At 35.8% G+C, this 17068-nt stretch overlaps 1 protein-coding gene across 4 annotated transcripts in view; it reads right to left on the bottom strand.

Moving 5' to 3' along the window:
* CC2H21orf91 (chromosome C2 C21orf91 homolog) overlaps positions 1-17068 on the bottom strand; it is a 38485-nt gene that overhangs the window by 11469 nt on the left and 9948 nt on the right. For 3 of the 4 annotated variants that reach the window (XM_049629327.1, XM_049629329.1, XM_049629328.1), the window contains exons 3-4: positions 1529-2065; positions 701-763 (exon numbers count right to left, since the gene is read on the bottom strand). In XM_049629327.1, coding sequence (XP_049485284.1) covers positions 701-763; positions 1529-2065 — 600 coding nt within the window. The remainder of the gene's footprint in view (positions 1-700; positions 764-1528; positions 2066-17068) is intronic. The other variant, XM_049629330.1, reaches the window with a different exon arrangement.

The following is a 17068-nucleotide window of genomic DNA, read 5'->3' as shown; positions in this document are numbered from 1 at the left end:
TTCCTCACCAAAATGAAAATCAGTTGTTTAAAAAAAAAGGGAACAACAGGGGAATATCAACATTAACTGTTGTTAGTGTTAGCGTTGTATTTGATGATGTTTAAAGAATTACTAGCTGTTGTTTTTTTTTTTAGGTGTGATAATGAGGTTGTGATTACCTTTAAAAGAAATTATCTTTTAGAGAAAATCCTGGAGTATTTGTGGACAAAATTTGTCTGGGATCTGTGTCAAATAATCTATGCTGGGCATGGGGTGAAAGGAATGGGTATGAGCAGAGATGAGGGGAAATTAGCTATGCTTTTGATAATAGTTGAAGCTGGTGAAGATGGGTCAAGGGGTTCACTAAACTATTCTCACCACTTTTGTGTTTGACATTGTTTATAATTTAAAAAACTCCACAAAACAGGGCTAATACAACTTTAAAGAACTGTTAGGAAGCACACTCATACAGTGTCTGGCATAATAAAATGCTAGGAAGAGATATGGGTTTAGTTGTCTCCATTTTTACTTAAAAAAGAAAAACTTATTTCCCCTTTATTTCATAAAGAAGTCGTTTTCTTAATCTTTTGCTCTGGAAGTTCCAATGGGTTCTAATCCCCTTTCCGAATTTAAATGCAGATAAAGTTAAGAATGTCCTGTCATGAGGGATTTTCTGTATCAAAATTTTCACATGCATAAAACATTGACACTGAGTCTTTACCCTGTATTTCCTGTCGGAGCTTTGCATTCAGTTGCTTTACCTCACCAAGAGTCATCGAATTCACTGAAACATGAAAATATGTGAATTATTACTACAGTAACCTGGAAAAATAAATTGTCTACATCACTAATACAATATTCTATTTAAAAAAATATTCACTTAACTGCCATTATAGTATTCACCCGTCCTCCAGGATTTATTCATTAACTCCTACAGTGTGGAGGATATTTTCAAATTCTAACCACAGCTCACAGCAAGAAACATATTTTACATCACTTCCAGTACACCTCCACCTGAATCAGAAGTTTTGCCAAAGAATACTTGGTAAACTGCTAGAAGCCACTACTCATCAAGCTGATTATGCTTAAGCACTACATAGTTTATGATCCACAGCTGGGAAAACACTAAAGTACTGTGGAAAACTGATCTATCAGTAAATTAATCTTGTAGCGATGAGCAACGTGACAATGTATGTTAGCCAATGGTTGAAGATGTACTTCTAAACTACATGAACTTCAAACTTCCAATTGTTTGTCAATTCCATTTAGTTTAATACATTTAATTTATTAAATTTATTTATTTTAAGTTTATTAAAAAAGATGATGGGACTGAATTCAAATGCTTTAGGACATACTAAGGAGTATTTGAGAGAACTGATGGAGAATTTAAGACACCTCATTTTTGCTAGGGTGAACCTGTCATTTAAATACTCTATAAAATCCATAATTCTAGAACAAAATTCTTGACATATCACATATGTAAAAATGTAAAAAAAAAAAAAAAGGCCAACAAAACTGCAACTTTTACTTTTCTCCCCATTTTACTTACATTCCTCTCTGCTGTAATGTGGATGCTGGGCCTGGACGTTAGCATCTGGATCGGAGATTATTTCTTCTTTTTTCTGTGCCTGGTTGTGACTATGAGGCCACAATACACTACTGTGGCATAAAGTGGCACCTGAATCTTGCAACACAGCAAGCTCAAAGTCTGTATTTTCCCGCTGCTCCAATATTCTTTGTGAACAGTTTGAGAGGCCGCCTGCGCTTGCATCTATCCACTTTGCAGAATACTTTGGTACTTGAGAGTCAAACTGTGGGAGTAACTTTTTATCTGGCTTATGCCTGCAATTTAACAGGTGATGCTGGGTATTTTTAGAACATTCAGAATCTGAATCCAGATCCTTATTTTGTGCATACTGTACAATCCAGTTTATCTTCTTACTCAAAAGAGTTTTAACTTCTTCGTAAGTACTTTTTGAAAGTTTAGATCGGGGACAATCCTGGTTTGCAATCAAATGGTATTTTTCAAAGCAGTCTTTATGGCCCCTTAATGATCTGGTGTGCAAGAGATTAGATTTTGGTACTCCTATAGAGAAAAACAAACAAACAAACAAAAGACAACATTTTGTTTTTTTAAAAGCTGCAATAAGAGTATATACAGATCTTAGTAAAACATGGCTCTCAGTCATCAGGTTTGTAAATTAGAGGAAAGATGCTAAAGAATATGGGTGTTAATAACATAAAATATGGTCTAATAATTTCTGCTTCAGTTTAACTATATAGTTCAGTAATATTAAATTCTTATGAATAATAAAGCCTTTCCAAGGACTTGATTCATTTTAAACCTTGCTCCAGAGGCAGGTTATTGCATATAATACAAAAAAGTAGTACCAAACTAGCAATTTACATTTACAAAATGTTGGCCTTTATAGTGTAGTGCTTTCTTTGCTAATCCTCCTGAAGTACACACTTGCAAAAATTTCTGCTTTAAGGCTCAATAAGAGAAATGCTTGACATTTTTTTTCTAACAAAAACATAAGTTGATCATGTTCTTAAATTATGGTTATGTTTTACTGGGGAAAGGTATACCAGAACCAAAAAAATACACATTAATAAAAGCCTCACAAAGTCAATGAAGTGGGTTTTCTGTCTGTCTATCTATCTATCTTGACTCTATCTAGTAGGCCTCATGCCCAGCATGGAGCCCAATTCAGGGCTTGAACTCATGACCCTGAGATCAAGACCTGAGCTGAGATCAAGAGTTGGACATTTAGGGTCGCCTGGGTGGCTCATTCAGTTAAGCATCTGACTTGATTTCAGCTCAGGTCATGATCTCATGGTTTGTGAGTTCGAGCCCTGCATTAGGCTCTCTGCTCTCAGCACAGAGCCTGCTTCGGATCCTCTGTCTCCCCGTCTCTACCCCTCCCCGCTTGCTCGCGCACTCTCTCTCTCTCAAATAAATAAGCTTAAAAAAAAAAAAAAAGAAAGAAAGAGTTGGACATTTAACTGACTGAGCCACCCAGGTGCCCCTAGATTTATTTTTTTAAGAAAACGAAAGCATCTAAAATGTTTTCACATTTGTTCAGCTTTCTAAAACTTTATCAAGATAATTTTATCCTCTAGAAGAAATGCATTATACACAATTAATTTTCACATAGCGATAGATATTATCTGCTCCAATAACCAGTATAATTCTTCAACAAATCTTCATGATATACTATAAATAGTAGAAATGTTCTTATCACATTTTTCTATCTCCTAACTTTTTAGTAAGCTTAAGTATGCTATTTCAATTGTTTTTTAAAATACAGATCATAGAACACATTTTCAAAGACATAATATATTTCATAATACAGAATACCTTATTACATTTTTATAAACTCAAGCCATATTATTAAAGTCAAACAGCAGTATGTTTATATTGAAAGTGAATAAGGATGTGGAGCTGAAAATTAATGCCTGCCAGAATTAACCAGTCTAAATCTGCTTAGCTTTGAAAACAGGGTTAAGTGGAGTGCCACTCAGGTGGCAGGTTAAAAAAAAAAAAAAACAAAAAAACTTTTAGCTGACTTATCAGAAAAAATTAAACCCTGCACTCATCCTTTGTTTTAAAAATTGAAGTTGTAACAATTTTATTAACTGAACTGCAAACTCTGGCTAGTAGTAAGATAATGAAGTACTTGCACTTTAATGGTATTAAATCAGGTATAAAACTGCGTGTAAGTATTAATTTGTTCTAAAATGATGTAACATCAGCCAATAGTGGGACCTGCTGAGTTTGCCAAAACCACTGCTAAATGGGCTATCCGTTGGCTCACAAGTGAGCTATGGGGAGTACACCTCCTGAACAATGATCATGTAAGCATGTGGGAACAGCTGCTCTCACGAAGCAAACTCAAATATCTCAGCGTTGTCTTCCACCGAGTACAAAAACAGACCCGAAATGGAATTTCATACACATTTTATTTATCCCTTTGCTACTTATACTGCAGTTGTGTGTGTGTATGTTTTTGTTTTTGTTTTTGTTTTTTTTTTTAACCAGTTACTGTCTGATTAGGTTAAATTTCCAGCAAAATTAAGATACTTAAGTGCAAACCTTCAAAGCTCTATTTGATAACACGATTGAACACCTTCAAGACTGGGTAAATTAACACGAAAAGGAAGTTCACAAATCTTATTAGAATGAAAATATTAAAAGTTTTGTTATTATATATGTTTAAGGCCATAAACAAGACAAAAAAGTAGCTAGTACAAAAGTATAGCCCAAATAAATAGCTCCACTCTGCTGTTTGATTCTAATACTTACTGCACTGGATAAACAGCAGGTAGGCAGAGAACTTGAACTTGCTTACTTTACTAACTCGGGAAGATTTTTCAAGAGCTGCCTTACTCTGCAACCTCCCTTCAGTCTCGCTGCCAAAAGATGGCTAACCAATCTCCAACGGTCAACTGTCTTCGCAGACCACTGCCACAGCTCTAAGCCATGATTTAGTTGAATCTATTAAACATAGCAAATTTTAAGTTTCACTGGTCTGTATGAAAATAAATTCTTTAGCATATAAAAAAAGGGTTTAAATTATGCTGCAGAAGTTAATTTTTGCTGTTAAATCTTGTGGGCTTCTGGTATTTATTTAGAAACGTCAAAAACTGTACTGATAAAAGATACAAAATTGTATGAAACAATGAATTTCCTGATGTGTCCAGAGCTTCAACAGCAGGTTAATAGATGTCTATTTGAAGGATAATGTGGACTTTTAAAGATTTTTCTTTTCCAATGTTCCTTCTTAGTAATTTGTGCAACATAACTTTCTTCAAAAATATATTTTTTTTAATTTTTAAGTTTATTTTTATTTTGACGGGGGGGGGGGGAGAGAGAGAGAGAGAGAGAGAGAGAGAGAGAGAGGTGGAGGGGCAGAGAGAGAAGGTGGGAGAGAATCCCAAGCAGGCTCTGCACTGTCAGCACAGAGCCCTATGTGGGGCTTGAACCCATGAACCATGGGATCATGGCCTGAACCAAAATCGAGAGTTGCTTAACTGACTGAGCCACCCATGTGCCCTAAAATAATTTTTCTTTTAGTTTTTACTTAAATACCCAAATTAATGCTAGGAACCTGGATAAGAACATGATTACATGCATATAAATAATCTTTTGAGATGAAAAGCAAATCAGAGAACAATATTCAATTTACTGTACAAATACACAAATGTAACATAAATTTCTTTCAGATATTCAGGAGTAAAAGTCACCTGTAAATGACATGAGGGGCTCCTGGGTGGCTCAGTTGGTTAAGCGTCTGACTTCACCTCAGGACATGATCTCATGATTCGTTGAGTTCGAGCCCTGCATTGGGCTCTCTGCTGCTAGCACAGAACCTGCTTTGGATCCTCTGTCCCCTCTCTCTCTGCCCCTCCCCTGCTCACGCTCTCTCTCAAAAATGAATAAACATTTTACAAAAGAAAAATAAAACACATGAAAAAAAGTGTCATGGGCAAGAAAGAGTTCTGAGTATAGCGAACACTTATACTTAGATGGCCCATGGGCTTCTCAAACACCTACCTCCTGGACGAAATGCTTCTTCCTCTTCTAAGTGCCCAAACCTTAAACCTGATTCTCTTCCTGAGTCTGGCACCACCAACTGCTCAAGGAAGAAACCTAGGTGTCCTCCTTGACAGCTCCTCCCCTCACCTATCCCAAATGTTTTGCTGTCCATTTTAAAGGGTTCTTTTCCCCATAAAATCTAGCGGCACAACATCCCAAAATCCTGCTTCACCCGATCACCCCTCTCACTGAACTGTCTGGGTCATTACCATCTCCTGTCTGGTTCTTACTCCAACACGTCTGGGTTAGCTGAGAACACCAGATTTCACAAATGCCTCTTCACTGGCCTTTATCTCCAACTATGAGTAAGTTCTGTGGGAAAGGGCACATGCCTGGCACATGGGGAGTACTCAAGAAAAAGCAGTTAAATGAATAAAGGAAAATTTAAATTATATTAAAACCAAACAAAACAAACTTATTAGCGATTGTCATTCAAGGTCTACTACAATGAACTTTTGCCCTTCCTGGGCAAGGGAAGCAGGATATGCAGTTTTGCCAGGCTACTCAGAAGTTAATTGAAGAAAGCCATCTTCAGTGGAATTACTCCTATGTTTAGTTTAATGGGCCACTAGTCTGAAGAACTGATGAGTGGCACTGATACACAGATGGCAATCTTGTGGCATCGTTCAATCTGCCAGGCAAAACCATGAACTTCTACTCAACTGTATTAATTTTAACAGAAATTTACATGTAGAGAATATAAAAGGCTGTTTTACATGAACTGTACCTCATTAATACCTTTAATTTCTTTAAGCTCACTAAGTTTTAAAGTTCAATTTGAAAATGTTTGTTTTATAAACATGGTTTAAAATATCCCATGCAGTAGCACAGGAAACAAAACATTCAAAAAGTATAATATACTGATTACTTCATATACTTGAACAAATTACCTATTTTCTTTTAATCTAGAAAAGAAGGTGAGTAGCCCACTTAATTTGTTATCAGCAATATACGTGCCATTTGATAAACTCTTGAAGTGATTTTGTTTTCTTCACTTCATCAGTTCGAATTATTATAAAAGAAACAACTATTGCTATTATCAGAGATCCCAGTCAGTTTCCCTACTGACTTTTCAATTTTAATTGCATTTACAAGTGTAAACAGCTCTGAGCACCAATTTGTTTCCTTAGCAGCTTTTGAAAAGGAATGAATCTAAATGCAATTAAATGAGTTGATATTTTTGAAGAGCTGAGTTATAAGGAGTTTCCAAACCAGTTCAACAAAAACTGCGCTACAACTTCCTCACTAATAAAAATGTTGAAGGCCAACGTAATTGACATCCTAACTATTATGAAAACTTCTTTAAATCATACTTCAAAAAGGTCCATGTAATTTTTTTTTTTTTTTTTTTGTCATGAAGTCATTATTATTAGTGAACCAAGACCTTAATTGGCAACCATGACTGCTTTTTTTTAAGTACTAGCTGCTCTGGAGAGAGGCCATTTAGAATTACATAGGCAGTATATTTCTGTATGAACGGGGGTATTTTAAAAAGTTAAGCTGTTCCTATTCAATAGTTTTTTCTTTTTTATCTTTTCCCACTTTCATCTCTGATTTTGTTATACCATTCTCACATACTTTGAAAACCCTCCCACTAACCCATCTGGCATGCTATCCCCATTTCTATTCTTTAAGTCCCTCTTTAAGATCAATTTACTTTTAAGAAAACTTGGTTAAACCCATAGAAGAGCAAAGTCACTCAAATATAGACTTTTCTGTCTACCTGCCACGGTTGCCCTTTTTAAAATAAGGATTATTTCCATGCTTATATTTAATCTGCCTATCGTAGCAACATGTCTTTTCCCCTAATAAGATGAGACTCTTAAGTGGCACTAAAAAATAGGAACGAAACCCAAACGCTTAGCAAGTTGTATTACATGTCCCATTATCCTTGGATTAAAAAAAAAAATTTTTTTTAATGTTTATTTTTGAGAGAGAGAGAGACAGAGCATGATCATGCAGGGGAGGGGCAGAGAGAGAGGGAGACACAGAATCCAAAGCAGCCTCCTGGCTCTGAGGTGCCAACACAGAGCTCAATGTGGGGCTCAAACTCATCAACTGTGAGATCATGACCTGAGCCGTAGTTGGATGCTTAACCGACTGAGCCACGCAGGCACCCCATCCTTGGATTTCACCTCCAGCCTCTTGAAGACCTTATTTTGGATTTGGTGGTAATGAGGTAAACAAAGCAATCTTATCTTGATGGCTCACCAGTTGGTCCTGTCAAACAGCACTGTTTCTCAGTGGACTACACTGATGCCACATGGCTTTCTACTTTACACATCCCTGAATCCCGTCATCTGACTTACTCCAATCCTGCCTTACTGGACTCCGTCCGTTAGAGTTCATTTTGAATTTGATTACTTAACTTCATTTCCCAGTCAAAGGAATGGCTTCATATAATTTGGTGCTCCTTAGGCAGAGCAAACAGAACACAACCAGTAGTTGGATGTAAAGCTGTGAATACACACGTTAGCACATCAGTAGGAGACTGGACAGCTCTAAGAGAGCAAGCTCTTCAAGTTTTACTTCAAACATAAAACAGAATTAGACAACTGGCAGTGCTGGTATTCCAAACTGTGGGTTTGTGTGTTCTTTCTTAATATTTAAATAAGGCAAGGGAATTTTAGTTATAAATTTAAGTTCCAGGCTGTTAACATGCTGTGAAGAAATTTGAAACATTTTGCCTTCAAACATGACCAACATTTGTGCAGCAATTCGTGTGGTATTGCTTCAGAATCTTCTATGCAGGCTCACATTCTGCCCAGTTTAAAGAGTTTTCCAAGAGTTAAGATGTTTTTCTTCTTATGATGATCTTATCTTGGTTGCTAAGAAAGGGAGTACAAGTACCTGCATGTTTATGTGCTGTTCATATTAAGAAGTCATCTTGAGCTTCTTTAAAGTGTTAATTGTAAAAATGGGAGGAGAGCTAAACTTCGTTGTGCTAAGAAAGACTAAAAGAATTAAGATGTTACTTCTTTGGGAGGATCCGATCCCATTTCTGATAAAAGGAATAGAGGAAAAGCTCTGTAAATAGACGTAGCACACCCACATCCATACTGCAGACAAGTTTTGTTTAGCCTACAAGTGTATTAAAAGAAGAAAAAAATTATATCTACTTATAGTTTTCAGTTTCTTGGTTTCTCTTAAAAGCCAAATCTGAAGATCTGGCAGCAACTGGCTAGTAGTGAGAAGCAGCTGCCATCTGAAAATAGGGCAAGTTCTCTTTAATCCAAAACAGTCCTTATCATTTCCTTCCTGAGTGTGCAGGGTACCTATGACCCAGGAGGCTCTGTGGTCAGGCCGCCAACTAGTGACACGTGTGCTATATACCAAGACTGTGCAGTGATACAGATCTGAATTGCTTTGGTGCAAAAACTGCTTGTCCCAATGATGCTTTGACACCTAACTTGACCAGGCTATTTTGCATCTGATGAGCAAGCAGGAGCAGGCAAGCTAGGATTCAACAAGAGTTATTACCACTGTATCTATTGCCCATCACAGCCACTCAGTGGGAGGATGCTCAGATTGTCTATCCTGCCATGGGGCTAAAGGTGGGAAATTAGACCAAAGGCAGGAAGGCAAGGATACATAGTTGGAGCACCCACTTCCTTTCCACACCCATAATAGGCTAGGCTTCTATTTTTATTGGATGCCCAAGTGCTTTAGTGACTACTATGCTAACAGTGTCCTATTCCCTCCCACCTCATGCCTTTAGCTAACTCAGGAGCCACTGAAGAGTATGTCATATTCAAGTACTGAACATACTGTTAAAAAGTAATAGGTAATTGCTTATCTCTGCATTTAGCAGATGGAATTGCTGGCAACCACAGTAAGCCAATATACAGATGGGTTCAGCAACTTGCTTTTCTACATTTTGAGAACCAATGCCCTAACGAAAGATATATCAACAGGTGGTCTTTAGACAGCAGACTGCAGTTTAGAGATGTTTATTCCATTCTCAAGTTACTGTATGTGCTAGGAGAAGGATTAAGCCGTTAAACAGCTTAACCCAGTAAATGAATTATAAGGGCAAATTCCAGTAAGCAATGAGTTCTGAGAGACAATGTTAAAAGATAAACCTCAATCTCTAATAATGAAGGAACTGAGGTCTGGTAATGAAAGGAGATCTATAAACTGCAAATGACTTGTCAAAAAGAAAACGTCTCGGTGAATTTTACTTTTTCATTTTAACAGTTGGAAAACTGGGGAAACACACCTACATAACAACTGTTTATTACTAACGGTAGAAAAAATAAGTCCACATTCAGTTCTATTCCCTAATTTAGCTACCTGTTTTTTTGTTGTTGTTTGAGAGAGAGCATACACATGAGCAGAGGAGAGGGGCAAGAGAGAGAGAGAGAGAAAGAGAGAGAGAGAGAGAGAGAGAATCTGAATCCCAACATGGGCTTCTATCTGATGACCCTGGGATCATGACCTGAGTCAAAACCAAAAGTCGGATTCTCAACTGACTGAACCACTCAAGCACTCCTAGCTACCTGTTTTTTAACTAGCAATGTCCAACAGAACATTCTGTGATGATAGACATGGTCTATAACTGTTATCCAATAGTAGCCACTAGCCACATGCAGTTATTAAGCATTTGAATGTAGCTGGCATGACCAAGAACTAAAATTTTAACCTTATCTAATTTTAATTAAGGTTAATAACCATACTGTGGTAAGGCTACCAAATTGGACAGGGCAGTCTGTCTGGAAGTAATTAAGCAAAAGTGTACTTGGAACGAGAACATGGATAGAAGCCGTCCATGTTCTTACTAATGGTTTAATATGGGCTACTAAGCTTACAGCAGCATACAATATAAAAGGCTAAATTTGTTTGTCTAGTACATTAAAATATGTCAAATTTAGACTGTAATTTTTTGGTGGTACAAAAAACATTATACTATAAAAAGTTTTAAGTCAATAATCCAACTGACTCAAGTAAACCTCTACTTGTTTCATTTTCCCCAAAAGAGCTCTGAGTATACTGACATTAAAAAATTGTTTTTGTGCATGAAGCTGTATAAAAGACTCCCAAAAAGTTACTCATATCAGGGGTACCTGGGTAGCTCAGTCAGTTAAGCGTCCAACTCTTGATTTCAGCTCAGGTCATGATCTCACGGTTCATGGGATCAAGCCTCACACTGGGCTCTGTGCTGGCAGCATGGAGTTTGCTTGGGATTTTCTCTCTCTCCCTCTCTCTCTCTCTTGCTCTCTCTCTCTCTCTCTCTCTCCCCACACACACACACACACTCTCCCCAGCTTGTGCTCTCTCTCTCAAAATAAATAAACTTAAGAAAAAAGTTACTCTAATTAACTGTAGTATGATTGAGCTGTTTTATATGTGGCACAAAGAGACACTAATTTGCAGAAAAAAACAAAAAATCCCAACATTCCTAAAGATACATAGAGTTAAAATGATACATGTTATTTAAACAAAAGAGACTATAAAAAAAAGAAATCCACTTTTATAGTAACACCAGATAAACAGGGAAAATCATAATGACAAAGTAAAATTATAGGTTCCAAAGCAAGAAATGTGATAGACATATGAATTCTTTGCCCTTTATCTCCTGAAACCTTGTCTGCCCAGTAAAGGTTATGAATGATTTATTTTCTTACAAATGAGGAAAAAAAAAAAAATGAAAAGCTGTCCTACAGCTATTTTAAAACCTCAGTTTTGCATTTCAACTTTTTGCATAAATTTGAATCATGGTTCCTGAAATTCTAGTTGCCTATTCCTTAAATAGATGCTAAATGGTAGCATCTAATAGGGATATAATATAATAATATAATTCACTAGCTATAGTGAATTTGAAAACATGTATAAGTCACTTACTACTATAGGTAGTAAATGGTAAAAATTCAGGCTGATGGAAAACAATCATTACAATTCACTAACCATTTGATAAGAAAAACTAACATTAAAAAAAATAATTGATAAATCATATTGCATGATGCTAAACAGAAATATTATGACTGTGTTATAATTACATCATAGTAATTCTAGAGTAGAAAGAACTGAACAAAGGAGTTGGTGAACTGACATAAAATAAAATTTTCCCATGATGAAACAAATAGTTTTTTGTTTTTTTTTTAACTGGAAGATTACATGGTCCTAATTCAGCAGTAATGGAAGCCATTGAAACAAATGATAGGACTACAAATTGGGACAGGACTCTGATCTAAAAGTCTACCTCTGGGAATTTAAACTACAATGAAATGGGAATTTAATCAGACATGCATAAAAAATGTACATATAACAATGTTTTAGTACTGGTAAACTGCAAACAAGCTAAACATTTAGCAATGGGATAGTGGTTAAATGAATTAGGGTACAATGGACTGCAACCTTAAAAAAAGTAGAAAATTTTACCTAGCATGAAAAAGATATTCCTAATATATTAAATGAAAAGGCTGATTATTAAATGCTATATATAGCTTGATTTCATTTTTAAACACAATTTGCTACATATGTGTGCATGCACATACACATACATAGTCTACTACAGAAAACAATTTAGAAGAACACACCAAAAATATCAAGAGATTGTTGGTACATGAGTGGCATTATGAATCTTAATATTCTTATTATTTCCTATATTTTGATTTTTCTGTAATAGGCATTATTTGCTTTTTCAGTGAAAAACATTTTTAAAAATGTCTAGGAATAAATACATTTTGGTTTGGGAAAGAACACTGCATTCCTTAGTCTAAGACAAATTGTGCTTTTAGTATTGGACTGTATGTTCCATTGAACTAAGTGAAAGAAAAAAGATGGAGATACTGAAAACGGTAAAAGACACACATACCTAAGATTCTTAATTTTTTCAAGACTGTGAGAATTTTCTTAGGCGAACAATGTATCTAGCAAGGAAAAGTATTTTCCTTCAAATGAAAGCAGTTCCTCTTCTCCAAAGAAAAATCGTAACCATGTTATCGTTTTATCTGGTAATCCTCGGTGATGACCCAAGGACCCAAAGAGAGTAAGGGAAAAAGACACTGATAAGTGAAGACAGTTCATATTGTTGATTAAAAAAACAAAGAATGTATGGTGAAAGGATTTGCTGAGCAGCTGCTACACAACAGAAATGAAAGCTAGAGCAGAAAAACCTAATGAAACCAAATCATAGAAAGGTAAAATCAGGTAAATTCAAACCTCCTCAATGTACAATAAAACATTAATGTTATTGGAGAAGATGTTCAATATACAAGCAGCATTTCATCTTTTCAGATCCTTCTAATATTTGAATTTAAATACTAACATTTGTTTCATATACTATATTTACCACAAGGCTCCTCTATACTCATCATTTGATGTGACCCTCACACTGCTCCTTGAACACAGGCAATGATGTTGTTTATCATTGCCTTTATTTAATACATGTACTCCAAAAGTTGAGCAGTTGCATACTAGGAGGAAGGAGAAGGAAATGGCATTTAAGACAGAGGAAACTTAGAAAGACATGGAAGTGAGAAAGAAATGGAGGGAATGAACCAGAGTGAGAAAGACAGAGTTGGCACGCAGACTGGCTTGTAGAGTGCCTTTGGAAGAGTAATGAAAGATGAAGGTGGCCAGTTGAACAGACATAACCCAGTCATGACATGTTTTATGTGTTGTGTTAGGAAGCTAATAATCTGAGTAAAATAGCAGGGAGTCAATGGATAGTTAGTTCTATGACAGTGAATGGCATGATCAGATCTTTAAAGTAAAAGACCTTTCTGGTGATACTGAGAAAGAAATGGGGAGGTAGGGTAGCGGTGGGGATAAAAAGATTAAATCTATGAAGCTAATTAAGTAGTCTTGGGGTAATATTGGTAAGGAGGAAAAAGGGCCTGGACAAAAGTATAGCAGTGGGAATGAAAAGTAGGAAACAAATGGGAGAGGATCAATAGGACTCAGGGACAGAGTGCAAAGAGAGGGCGGGTGGAAGCTGTCGGGTAACAGACAGGACCTGCTGCTAGGCCATAGGCCAACTTGCCTTTATATATTGGAAAGTCATCCCTGCCAGGGTACACAGCTTGAACAGCAGAGCCTTGATCAGATTCTGGGCTACATTATCATTGTTCCTACACAACTCTACGTGGAAAGTCCTGAAGAACCAGGAACCATTCATTCACTAATAGCAGTTTTTCAAAGTTTGGTCCTGAGGTCATTTGCAGAATAGTTAGCTGGGACTCTTGTTAAAATGCAAATTTCAAGATCAACTCTAGACCTATGAAATCAAAATCTCTGCATGTGGATCCCAGAGTTCCATTTGAACCAAAGATGAATGAAATATAAAATGCATGTGTATACGGAAATAGAGATCCATTTAGTTCTGAGAAACTTAAATTCAAGACAGGTACAAAATATTCAAATGGAAGGCACAAAATATTCAAGACAGTTGAATATACAGGTCTGGCACTCAGAAGAAAGATTTGGTTTGGCCTGGCAATGTGTCTGTGGTATAGTACAGAGGTATAGCTAAAGACATGTCAATGAAAGAAGTAGATGAATGCAATAAGAGAAGGACAGAATTCAATGAAACACTAGTATTTTAGGGATTTGTACCTGGCAATGAACCCGAGAAGACAGAAAAGTGGGCAGAAATAAGAGGACACAGCTCTTTTCTCACAGAACCCATGGAGTCAAGTGTTTCAAAAGAAAATGTTAAATGTCAGATTTTGATAATGGCACGAACATGAGACTATTTACTGCATTGACTACAAGGAGGTCACTAGTGAGAGTTAAGGAGGATGGCAAATTGTAAGGGCACTGAAGGATAGGATGGGAGGATTGAGTAGACCCTGAATGAACACAACTCTTCCAAGAACTATGGTTTCAGGGAAAGAAATCATATGGTTTATGATTTCTTCTTTTAAGTATGGGAGACATGAGCATTTCTGCCACTCTAGCCATCTTTTTGGTCAATCTGCCAGGATACAGAGATAGTAACTGTAGGTAGGCAAGATGATGAGTAAGCAGAAGTTACAACAAATGGAGGAGAGAGTAAATAAATGAATTAAGAAGAGTGGGTGGTAGAAAAGACAGTCTGTAAAAAGCATGATATTTTTCTACATCTAGTCCTAACTGGATATAGAATTGTGAGATTTTAGTTTCTTTCTCAAGATACTTGCGGCTGGTATTTACCAGACACATTTAGTTAATACACTGGTAACCTAAAACTGAGTTTTCGGGAGAACTTTCTGATACAGTATGTAGGAATTATATTTTATCTATACTGTTATATTTAATCTATATATATTTATTCTACTTCGTAGCAGAAATACAATCAAAATGTTGCTTGACACGGAGTTGAAAACTGATTGTTGATATCCTGAAAATACTCTGAATAAGCCAAAGTAACATAATCAAGATTATAAAGAATATTTTAATAATAATAAACAGAAATATTATCAGGACAAATATATTAACAAACAGTGTTAGTAAGGAAGTAGAAAGAATACAAAAACTTGAAAATATTTTACACTGTACACAATACTTAAAGATCTGTAAGTATTTAAAGATAGAAATACAAAAATATGAAGAGTACTTTATGTTAATTTTGAAACACTCCCCAATACCCCTAAACTTTAACATATGGGTTCTGTTTTCAAATCAGACTGGCAATTTTTGTTCACTACATTCATTGTAGATATTATTCCAACAGTTATCCTAAGTTTTAGATATTAAAAATGTCATTTAAGTATATTTGAATAGCACTTTAGAGATTGGAAGGTGCTTTCATTGTCTATTTAATCTCCATGTTATTTCATAAGAAATGAACATTAAGTGTAAATTTCAAGTAAGGTAATACGTGGAAAAATATACTAGTGATTTAATCTATACTTCACAAAGGCAAATAATCCCATATCCTCTTCCAACATACTATATAATTAATTTATTCTGTTGTCTATTGTCCTCTCATATAAGCTTTATGAGATTTATGTTTGTTTTATTCCATGTCTTATCCTCAGCTATTAGAATAACTTCCAGCACAGAGTGGTTGCTTAGTTAATATTTACTGAATAATTGTGCTTAAAAATTGCTATGGACCCAACCACACAGCTTTAATTATGAGATTTAGATTTTAATGGGTACACACAAATTATTCTGCTTTACTGGTATACAATTGAGACAGGAATGGCAAAAAATTACCAGAAATAGATACACTAGTTTAAAATTATTTGTAAACAAACAGGCAAGTTTCCCTTATTACAAACTATAAATCTAAGGCTGTGTTTAATGGGTTTATTCCCCTTATCAAAATCGTAATGGACCATATGGTGTGCCAAATTGGATTAGCATAATTTAAATCCACTCTAACTAGAACTATAGTTACCACATTTTGATACTTTTTTAGTGTTAGCCTCTTTGATTTTAATCACTTATACATTTTTGATGTATTACTATATTTGAAATTCACAATGTTAACTTCCTATATAATGTGGAGATTAAGGTGCTGTAAAAGCACCTTTCACTTTCTAAAGTACTATGCAAATATAAAGGTATGCGGTCTTTATATTCAGTAATAAACACTGGAAAATTTAAGTTTTTTTTAAGCAGAATATCAGCAGAGGTGCTGTATTTCTGAATATGTTCTAAGTATTTCTAAAATCTTCTATTGATGTAGTTAAGTTCAATGCTCATTACCTTCTAAACTCAGAAACTAGAAAACTCATCTCATAAACTACCTGTTTTTCTCTTTCTGAAAGTGCCCCAGGCACTTATTGAGGCCGATGAGCAAAAGACCATGGTGTGCAATTTCCAGGAATGGTGCTAACATTTTCACTTGTGTTTGCACTGACTGCATCCATTTACTCAGATCCCTATTCCCTCTTGAAAGACTGATAATCAGGGTAAGCCTCCATTACCCAGATGGTTGGGAGGACAGAGAACAGTGTTAGAACCACTGCCTCAATACCAGTCGACACCTGCACGATTCTCTAGCAAATGTCAGTCTACAGCTCAACAAGCTTAGCAGGAGCGGCAAGATAGTCACAGGTGTATTTCCTTCTCTCTGATCATTACCAGCCCAATCCAAGGGTTCTAAATATTGTATTTTCTTGACAGATTGTTGAGATTACAACATATTGAGATTACAGTCCATGTGGAGACTGCATCATCCTACTCTCTTAAGTCATCAGAAATGTATATTTTCAGATATTCCACTCAACATGTATTAATATCATGGGGAGAAATAATTTAAAAAAATTTTATGTCTCCTGAGACCCAGATTTTGTTCCTTGCTTCAATATTCACATTTGTATAATTCATCTCTGACTTTGCCTAACGTTAATATCTCCTAAATTTTAATAGTTCATGTAATTTTCTTTGGAAGCAGAAATGATTTAGGCACTTGGTTTTTTGGAATCAGAGACCTTGGGTTTGAACTTGTAAGCTGTGCAACTTTGGACTAGTTACCTAGCCTGTCTGCTCACTTTCCTTATTCATCAAATTGGGATAACAATAAAAACAACACACGTAAAGTGTACAATACTCGAC

This window comes from Panthera uncia, chromosome C2 (assembly GCF_023721935.1).
Source record: "Panthera uncia isolate 11264 chromosome C2, Puncia_PCG_1.0, whole genome shotgun sequence".
Lineage (NCBI taxonomy): Eukaryota > Metazoa > Chordata > Mammalia > Carnivora > Felidae > Panthera > Panthera uncia.
The sequence above is the reverse complement of the archived record's forward strand: the minus strand, read 5'-3'. Positions and strand labels throughout refer to the sequence as shown.